General features: G+C 47.8%; 1 protein-coding gene across 4 annotated transcripts in view; it reads right to left on the reverse strand.

Annotated features, from left to right (window-relative positions):
* JPH2 (junctophilin 2) overlaps positions 1-9372 on the reverse strand; it is a 59930-nt gene extending 50558 nt beyond the window's left edge. The window contains exon 1 of one of the 4 annotated variants that reach the window (XR_014512719.1): positions 8128-9372. Coding sequence is in view for 2 of the 4 variants with exons in the window: in XM_083446865.1 (XP_083302991.1) it covers positions 8128-8506 (379 nt within the window). In the remaining 2 variants the exon portion in view is untranslated. The remainder of the gene's footprint in view (positions 1-8127) is intronic. The other 3 variants (XR_014512720.1, XM_083446865.1, XM_083446866.1) reach the window with 3 other exon arrangements.
* Positions 9373-10584: the final 1212 nt, after the last annotated feature.

Raw genomic sequence — 10584 nt, forward strand, 5'->3', positions numbered from 1 at the left:
ATAAAATTATTATTATCAGTACTATCAGAATCAGTGTTCAGGTGAAACTATTGACAAAGGAAAGGGTAGGACACTGATTCAAATAAGGAAAGTATATTCATTTTTAAACAACAATTTGTAATGATTTGCGAACAAATTCACATGTGAACCCCTGGGAAAAGCCAAATAAGCAACTTCCGGAAGCTTCATTCCTCCAGCCTTAGGACTTAAGGAATATTGAAGAGGGTTGAATCGCAGAATGGCAAGAGCGTTAGATGTGGGTTTTCTTCTCTTAAAAAAGGGAAATCGAGGGGGACGTTTCAGTAGAGTGGGAAAGGGAAACTATATTTTTCCTTTCCTAAGCTTCTCAAGCACTCCAGTGTCCCACATATTGCTAAAAGGCTCGGATTATGAGCTAGCTATCAGACTGTGACTACACAAATTTACCTTGGATTAAGCACCATTGAATTCAATAGAGCTAACTTCTGCATAGGCATGTATAGGATGGTGCTGTTAATCTGAGCCCTATATGTGTGTGTTTTTTAAAAAAATGAAACCAGTGTGGTGTAGAGGTTTCAATGCCTGACAAGAACCTGGGAGACCAGGGTTCGAATCCCCATTCAGCCATGAAGCTAACTGGACCAGTGGCGTAGCGTGGGTTGTCAGCACCCAGGGCAAGGCAAGTAATTTGTGCCCCCTAACCCAGGGCAAGGCAAGTAATCTGCGCCCCCCCCCCCGCTGCACTGTCCCTCCCCCAGATAGTCCCTCGCTCTCTCTCCGCACCACACGCCTGGCACCCTCCCCTCCACAGTGGGCGGCGACCCGGCGGCTCGGATCGGATTCGCACAGCCAGCACTGTAGTGAGAGAGAGTGAGTGAGCCAGGTAGGGGCAGAGAGCTGCGAGTGCGAGTGCGCCCCACCCCCCAGATGTTGCGCCCGGTGCGACCGGCCCCCCCTGCACCCCCCACGCTACGCCACTGAACTGGACCAGTCACTCTCAGCCTAGCCTACCCCACAGGGTTGTTGTGCGGATAAAATGGGGAGGAGGAGACCTATGTACACTACCTTGAGGAGAAAAGCTGGGGTATAAATGTAACAAATAAACAAATCATAAAGTTATGAAAACATTCCCACAGGAATTCCCTCAGTTGTGATATGTTATAATATCTCCTTCTCCTGTCACAAATGTAAAATTTCTCCTCGATACAGGTGTCTTTGGGGAGACTGATTTCTTTAGTATAAGCACTAGACTTTCTTTCTTTTTCATTCCCATGAGAACCGCTTCAAAATAGCAGCAGAGATCTCCAAGGGTGAAATATTTAACTGTCAACTTAATGAATCACTTTACCATTAGAAAATTCCCAAGTGTCTTACAGAAGCATCCCAGAGATCACTTGAAGAAAGCTTGTGGGGAGCGTGGGGACAAGCAAAGCGAGTAAACAAGGAGTTGGAAAAACTTCTTAATTAGAAGAACGACCAAACCCTCGCACCATTGTAAACTTAAACACTGTACATCTGATGTCAGGAAATATTCCATGGAAGAAAATGAAAGGGGGAAATTGGGAAATAGAAATGTAAGAAGCTCCCTTATATCATCAGATTATCGGTGTATCCAGGGCCAGATTAGGTTTGATGAGGCCCTAAGCTACTGAAGGTAATGGGGCTCTTTATATGTCCAACTGTCCTTTGTCAACAACTAATTGTCACTGTTTTTTGTGTTGAATATATGCTATATAGTAATTTATGGACCTAATAGGTATCTAAAGCCATTTGCACATGTTGCCTTGCAACCAGTCCATGCAGAATGCAGGCACCCTATATATAGAAATGAGAAAACCAGTGATATTTTAGGGAGCAAGCTAGCAGACGGGGCCCATTACAGTGGTACCTCAGGTTAGGCACGTAATTCGTTCCGGAGGTCCGTACGTAACCTGAAACTGTTCTTAACCCGAAGCACCACTTTAGCTAATGGGGCCTCACACTGCAGCCGCGCCGCCGGAGCACAATTTCTGTTCTCATCCTTAAGCAAAGTTCTTAACCTGAAGCACTATTTCAGGGTTGGCGGAGTCTGTAACCTGAAGCGTGTGTAACCTGAAGCATATGTAACCTGAGGTACCACTGTACTTACATCATAGGAGCCTACACAACACAAAACAGTGTTGCTGTATGTAGGTTTGATTTTATTTTATTTTTATCATATTTTGGAAATGTACGTCGTTGTTTTTCCTTTAATTTTTTGGGGGGGCCCCCAAGAGAGTGGGGCCCTAAGCTATAGCTTGTTTAGCTTATACGTAAATCAGGCACTGGGTGTATCTGAGGTGTGGAGAGCCTTTGGCTCTCCAAGCATTACTGAACTGCAACACCCATCATCCCTAGCCATTGGTCATGCTTGGTGAAGTGGGTGGGAGTTGTAGTTTGGGAACATCCGGAGGGCAAAAGTCACCCCTACCCTGGTAAATGCTGGTTGTGTTTGCACGCAGCACTAAGCTAGCCAGAAAGCACATGAGCTAAATGCTGGCAACTGAAGCCCTCCCACTTTGCAAGCAGGGAAACCACAAAGTGGCTGGCTTGGCATGACATGCGAACCTGGGGTTGTGGTTTCCTCTGCCCTAACAAAACCACCATCACTAAACCAACCACAAACCATGGCTTCAAAGTAGCTTAACAATCATTGCTTGTTAGGGCAAAAGAAACCACTATTCCTGCTTGTGCAGAATATAATTTAATAATCTTCTGGTGTTATGTGCCAGCCAATACAGTCAGCGGCTGATAACATCTCTCCTGGGTTTCAGACTGGGATCTCTGCCCCCCCCCCCCCAACCTGGGCATGCTTGGATTGAACCTGGGAATTTTTATCTTCAGCTCAGGATCAGACAGTTCTGATTTAATGGCGCTGTGGGTTAAACCACAGAGCCTAGGACTTGCCGATCAGAAGGTCGGCGGTTCGAATCCCCGCGACGGGGTGAGCTCCCGTTGCTCGGGCCCTGCTCCTGCCAACCTAGCAGTTCGAAAGCACGTCAAAGTGCAAGTACATAAATAGGTACTGTGCCGGTGGGAAGGTAAATGGCGTTTCCATGCGCTGCTCTGGTTCACCAGAAGTGACTTAGTCATGCTGACCACATGACCCAGAAGCTGTACGCCTGCTCCCTCAGCCAATAAAGCGAGATGAGCGCCGCAACCCCTGAGTCGGCCATGACTAAACCTAACAGTCAGGGGTCCCTTTACCTTTTAACTCTCCTTACAATACAGGTTTAGAAGGAGCTGTGTCTAAGAGATTGGTGTATGGCAACTCTGCAGGGTGATTCACACTGAACCTGAGTGGTTTTTCAGAAGTATTAGCCCCTATCTCAGCTTGGGCTGAAACCGAGAGAATGTCTTACAACAAAGTTTTTATCCTCCCTTTGCAGGTTGGGCTGAGTATAATATACAAGAACTCTAAGGTGTTGTTCACTGCCATAATCCTACTGCAGGTTTCAAGGCTGTGTTGAGAAAGAGCAGCTTATGATAGACCTACTATGTAGTACATTGTTAATACTGAGCTCAGAGGAGGCGCTAATTCAGACTCATATTGGGACATCTCAGGCTGCAACTAAGATAAATCTACTTAAAACTGTCCCCTCAGACCTCCCCCAGACCAAATCAAGCACTCAGTTGCATGCAGAATCCTCACGCTCCATTGACTTGCATGCAGACATGCAGACTAGTTGCCATTTTAAATGTTCAAAAACTGAAAACAAAACAAAACAAATTTTGCACATGAAGTAAGACTCCAAGTAGAAGCAGGGACTTCTCTCTTAGGTGCCAACCACTCACACTTCCAGTTCAGGTAACACACACACCAGGGATAAGCTACAACATTTTGTCGCAGCATTCTACTCGTTATTTTCAGGTTCTGCGCAGGGATGCTGAGGCTGAGAGATAGTGGCTTCCCTAAGGCCACGTAGTGGGTTTGCAGCCGAGATGAGATGTGAAGCAAAGATGTCCTTGTTCAGTCCCTTAGCCACTATGCAATACTTATCAATAGCACTCATTGGACGGTATACCTCTCATAATACTGCTTGTTACCAAAGACACCCATTAAAGATCTTATTAGTATTTTGAGGGAGAAAATAGCCATGCAATTACATTCCACCGCTTCTTCCCTGGCTTCTCCTATTGAAGGAGCTGGCATGAGCCATATGAGCACCTGCAAAATCTCAATGCCAAATCTACCCCCACTGGTTTTAGTGCTGGTTGAAGCCATCAATCACCATGGAAGCTAGTTTACAAAGCAGTTCAAAAGACATCTGGAAGAAATGGTCTCCTAGAAAAGAAAGATAACTCACAGAACAAAATTACAAGTGTGTGAAGACAGAAAACATTCAAAAGCCTGTAAACAGCCCACAAAAAGTATGCAAAAAAAATATTACTATTATTATTCTGCAAGCTCAGTTTTATTTGGTTATTTTATGCAAGTTAAGTAATTAAACAGAAAAAATAGCCACCTCCACCTACTGGACAAGAGCACAAAAATGAAGTACAGAACTGATTTTGAATGGCTGGAACATGAGAGTAAGGCAGCACCTCTGGGCACGTACAAAGTGCATTTTCCACTGCCACTAAGTAACCCTTGCTAACACACATCTCTAGGAACGGGAACAAAAGTTGTCATTCCGAAACCTGCAGCTTCAGATCCATTTTTGACACTCCCAACAATTGACATGGTTTGCTTGACACCCTGATGAACTGCTTATATTGGCGTATAAAACTCCTCACTCTTAAATTAAAGCAAGTTCAAGTTTTGGTTTGCATTTAAGCTTTGAAACGGGTGGTGCTGGATATGCAGAGCATGTTTGCACCATGACAAAAGACCCAGGTAGCCTCTCTATATTTTGTTTTAATCCATTGTATCTGAACATTTTTATTGTATTGCTCTCATTTTTGTAAACTACTCCGTAGTCATTCTGGCAAAAGGGGGCATATAACAGATTTGTTAATAGATAACAGCCAGTTTATAACATAATTGTTAGTACAGACAATGTTTATCTGGGAATGGTACAAACATTATCCGCCTTCTCCGTCCGACAGAAGTCTTTGCCAAACAATTTTCAGTCCCTTTGTTGTAATTCCTTACGTTTCTGCCTGATGTAAAATATCTGTATTCATTGCATACAGCCCTAAGATTCAAGTACAGTGGTACCTCGGGTTAAGTACTTAATTCGTTCCGGAGGTCTGTTCTTAACCTGAAACTGTTCTTAACCTGAAGCACCACTTTAGCTAATGGGGTCTCCTGCTGCCGCCAGAGCACGATTTCTGTTCTTATTCTGAAGCAAAGTTCTTAACCTGAAGCACTATTTCTGGGTTAGCAGAGTCTGTAACCTGAAGCGTATGTAACCTGAAGCGTATGTAACCCGAGGTACCACTGTACTGCTATTCCAGGAGGGGGAAGGCTGGAAGAAAATGCATACCTGTTGCTCCACCCACTTTTGCCTCTGGCCCCACCCACCACTGGAATGTGGCCCCTAGAAAGTTCACCAGGAGACAAAGTGGCCCTTGAGGGGAAAAGGTTTTGCCACCCCAGTCTAGAGACCAGGTGTTTGGGGGCCTGTAAATCCTAAACAACCGCACTAGTTCCAGCTGCCCCTGGATTCTTGATGTCTTGCCATTCAGATGCCGCACCCTGTTGGCTCCTCCTGCCTATCTATAGAGGATATGCCATCAGGAGCTAAGGAACTCTGGGACTTGTAGTTCTCGAGAGATCATATTGCATAGGGTAGGGAGGCCCACTTCTGTCTGTGAGTCCTAGAACTTTCTGTTCTGGAGCACGGCATGGGCTTGCAGCACATTAATATTGCTTGCTATTCTAACATTGCTTCTGATCGGCTCCAGACAATCTCACAAGATATAGGCATCTTGTACAGGTGCAGAGAAATAAAACTGCATCCTCAAACATGATTTGCAATCCAGTTGCCAGTTTTTGCTGCATAGTTATCAGCTTGGGGCCTGCAAACATAGACTGGTGAGCCCACATAAAGTGTTTCTCCAGCCCTATCTGCTTGGGCCCTGCTAGCGTGACCAAGAAACAAAACCAAGAGCAGGATAGGAACACAGCTAGGACTTGGCTTGATTCCCAGGACAGAAACATCAGCAACTGGGAGCAGTCTTAGCCCTTCCCCCAATGGTACCCCTAAATGCAGCCTTTGGGTAAAAGTGAATGTCTTCCACACAGTCCCATAGGAAAGTTAAGCTCTCCGCTTGGGGAGAGCAAGGCAAGGAGAGCAAAACCCAACCTCCACTCCTGACATGGCATGACCCACTCTTTGCAAAGGACGCTCATGCAGGAAGTGCAATGTTATCTCCAACCCACAGCAGCATATAAGCCCTCCATTCACATCACAATCCATCACTACGGCAGGCATTTTGCTTGTCCACAATATAGGAGAGCTACACAGGCCCACCACAGCATATGGAATATCTAATACAATGCATACCACATAGATTCACATACATGAAATCAAACAGGACCTAAGATTTCAGATGAACTTGCACAGGGGGAAAAAACACATTAGCAATAACAGCATCTTATCACCTGCTGCTGAACATTTTCTCCCTATTTGTCACCAATTGCTGAGCATTTGTTCAACAAGGGCTCTCCCCCCACAGCTGCTCCCTCCCTCCCTCCATGCTTGCCCTGAAAAAAATGAGCTTACTAAACAGAAAGGACAAATTGGGCTGAACGAAGATCTTGAGTCATTACAACAGTCGATAAATCCCCATCGGATTATGTATTAAAAGTACTAATAGTTGTCTAATTAGGCCACAGTCTGCTTTAGAATGGCCAAACATATCTCCATTAGTCTCAGATTTATCTGTTTCTTTTCAGGAACCATCATGTTAAGGAAGGTATTTAAGCTCTTAAGTTTGCACCAGCTTTTCCTAAAGGGAAAACTTAACTACTGTTCTAAAAAGTGATTTCTCAGCCACCTATAACAATGTCTGAAAGAGGAATGTCCCTAGACCCGGGTAAACTCTGTGTCTGGTTATAAGTGCACACACATGTACTTTTGCCGCTGGCCTTTCCATAGGATCTGGTTGGCCACTATGAGAACAGGTTACTGGACTAGGTGGGCCACTGGCCTGGTCCAGCAGACTTTTCTTACAAACAACATATAGACCAGGGGTCGGCAACCCGCGGCTCCAGAGCCGCATGTGGCTCTTTTACACCTTTGCCGCGGCTCCGGGGCGGATACTAGCGAGGGGAGGAGGCGCATTGTGTGCCCCGACACTCCCCACTGTGGCGGGCGCTGTACTGGCTGTGACGTCGCATGGGGGCGGTGCGTGCGTTAGTCACGCACCGTCCCGACATCACCTTCCCACCCGCTGTCAGATCGCGGCTACGGAGATATATTTGTTTTAAATGTCGCAATGGTTTTGCGGCTCCCAGTTTTTTTTCCTTCGGAAACGGGTCCAAGTGGCTCTTTTTGTCTTAAAGGTTGCAGACCCCTGATATAGACAATCATCAGGTTTGGGATCCAGTAAGTTGCCTTTTTGCAAGCAGTACGCTACTTCTATCTCAACAGCACCTTCTGCCTCCTCTGCCATGGGCAGAAGCTGCCGGCCACTTCTGGATGCATTTGGTGTTGCACACTAGATGGTCAACCAAGCGGCAAGATCTGGCGCATGCTGTGGAATGACCACGCATCCAGTGAACAACTGGCTGGCACACAACTCGCACTGCAGAAGAATCCAAGCAATGGTCCCATTGTGACGTCAACCTCTGAGCACTAAGGAGCGCCACTGGGAATGGGCTATTTTTGACCTGAAGCCTTTTTTCTTTTAACCACGTAGACAGCATGGTTCATTCAGCAGCTACATTAGCAGAACGGCAAGTGCGCCCACTAATGTCTATGCACCTAGGAGCCCTTGTGCACAAACAGGCATGCTGGGCTGAGATTTTGTTTAAAGTGTGCATGGCTGCAAAGATGAGGACAGGGCCTTAATCTCACCTGTCCAGCATCAGTTGAGGTGATTCTTTGCCCACTGAGCCACAGCCATTAGCTCACATATCACATTCCCTGGTTCCCAGGACCCTGCCCTGCCCTGCTTTCCACCCTGCAGCCCAGAGAGAAACAGCCCACTGGCTAGCAACTTCCTTCCGCCCAGGCTTACCTCCATCAGCATAGGTCTCGGTGCCATAACCGTCCTGCAGCCCGTTATTCCAGGTGCCTTCGTATTTTGCCCCGCTGCTGACGTTCTGCCTGACCCCATACCTTCCTTTGAAGCCGTGTGTCCATTCGCCCTTGTAAAGCCACCGCCCTTTGGTCTCGATCCCTAAGCCATGCCTCTTGCCTTGAGACCAGTAGCCCTCGTAGGTGTTGCCGCTGGGCCAGGTATAGACTCCCACCACTTCGAAGCCGTAGTTCCAGGAGCCCGAGTATTCGCCCTGGCCCTTGGGCCCGGTGCAGATGCCGTGCCCGTGGGCTTTGCCCCCTTCCCAGCCCCCGCAGTAGGCCCCTCCATCGTCAAAGTCAAACCTGCCACCGCTCATGCTGTCAAGCCAGGGGTCTGTGCTCTTCTCTGGCTCGTTCCCTCCTTCCTATTTGGCCAGATCACTTCTCCATTAGTGGAAGCGGCAGGTGGGGGTGCATAGCCAAGCTATGCTGGGGGGCCACCTTTGGGGTCAGGCGTGGTGTCCTCGCCCAGGAAGGTGCAACTAGGGAAGAGGCTGCGAGGAGGTGGAAAGCAAGCTGTTCCTAGGCTCAGAAAAGCTGCACGAATCTCAGGGACCCCCAATCCTCAGCTTGGCAACGCTAGCCTGTCAGGTGTGGAGGCATTGAAGGAAAACTCTACCAACCGGCCTTGGAGGTAGTAGGGGAGGCGAAACTCCAGCTCAGCTGCAAGGCGCGGGCCTCCCCATCCCGCGCGCTCTCTCCAAGCGCCCTGATGGGCAAGAGGCAAGCCCTTGCAAGACCTTAGTTGCAAGGTAACCTTTCTCTGCTTACACCATCCTCGCAGCCTCTTCTAAACGCCGGCAGCATCCGGCCCCTTTATGAGCCCAGAAGAGCCAAGAAGATCCTTGCTGAACCTTCCCCGGCCGCCGCCGCCGCGACCCCCTCCCCTATGGCGCGCTTTGCGCCCTCGCCTCTTCCGCCCTCCCGGGGCTCCTGCGCCCCCGCGGCTAGTTGCGCGGGCGGTCCCAGGCTCTTCTTCCGAGCCCCATTGGACAGGCGAGCCTCTCCGGCTCTCCTCCCGCAGCCTCCTTCCTTCTACCCTCCTCCGGGAAGAAAGGTCACAGCTGCCCTAACAAGGCCATCGGATCCCTGGAGCTGCTCCGAAAATAAACCCACGTAGCCCTGCCCACTTTGCAGGACCCTTTTATGGAGGACAGAGACACCCACCGCCGCCACCCCCTTTCGGGCTTGGATGAAAACGAGAGAGAGACGGAGCAAATGTCCTATTTAAAAATAGCACCCTGGGAAAAGGAGGGAGGCGCGGGCGAGAGCTCTGCCAGGTCGTTTGCTCCGAACTTTGCAACGGGCATGGGAGGAACTTCTGCTAGTTACGGAGCAAGGAAAAGGAAAGGGAGTGAGCGGGCGAGAATGAATGGGAGAGACCATGAATGAAGATGCTAAAGGCAGGAGGCGAGGCGAATTGGGGCAGGATCGGGGCTCCAGGTGGGATTCTGCCTACAGATGCAGTGCATATTAGGCCCCACCCTTTTCTGCAGCTAATTAGGGGACGCTATTAGTGTGGTATCTATGTCAGCCACCCAATAACGCTGGTTTCTCAATTTAAATTGGTAAAATATAACATTAAGACTATAACACTTTTTTAAAAAAAACACCCTCCTGTTTGGTAGGCTGCACACATAGTCGCGGCCCTTGCCAGCCACAAATTGGCTTGCTGTATCAAGTAAGCCAGACCTTGTCACTTCTTGTGAGAGCTTTCAGAATTCTCATAGATTATTATTAATAATAATATTGACTTGCTTCTGAAGACTAATTAGTGGGCCAGCATAATTACTTGCCAGATAGGCATAGGTTTCTTTAGAATCCCAGTGTTCAAGATTACAGGTTATCCATTAAAAGAATTGCATGTGAAATGTGTAAACCAATAGCCTTTGTCAGGTTTTGTCACTGGAGGAAGTCTCTCCTCCCAGTGAGCCTGGCCTTCCTTCCTTGCTTGTTGACCTTCTTTGTATTATAGAGAGCATGGCAAGGTATAGTTTCAAAGTGTTTATTATTAAACAGATGGTCTTGGTGTGTGTGCATATGTTACACTTGTGACAACATGCCCTTGCAGTTTTCTACTCCAACGTTGTGGCAGTTTTTACATTGGAGACCCAAGTTTGGGAAACACTGATGTACCACCATGTAAAGGGGTCCCCAATGTGTTCACAGGCAGCATAGCCACCGCATATATAGCCTTTGGCACCTGCCCCTCCCATTTTGTGAGTATTTTCATTGTTGTTGTGCAGGCTGCCTGCTTTTTGTCTGTTTTGGAGTATGGGGTTTGGATCCATTTTAGGGGGCTCTGATAGCATTTCCTGTTTTTCTAGTGAAATGGTTATTTTGTGATGCCCACAGGTTTAATTTCCGGAAGTGCCTCTAGGGCTACAAATGTTGG

Source organism: Podarcis tiliguerta (genome assembly GCF_965153285.1).
Source record: "Podarcis tiliguerta genome assembly, chromosome: 6".
Lineage (NCBI taxonomy): Eukaryota > Metazoa > Chordata > Lepidosauria > Squamata > Lacertidae > Podarcis > Podarcis tiliguerta.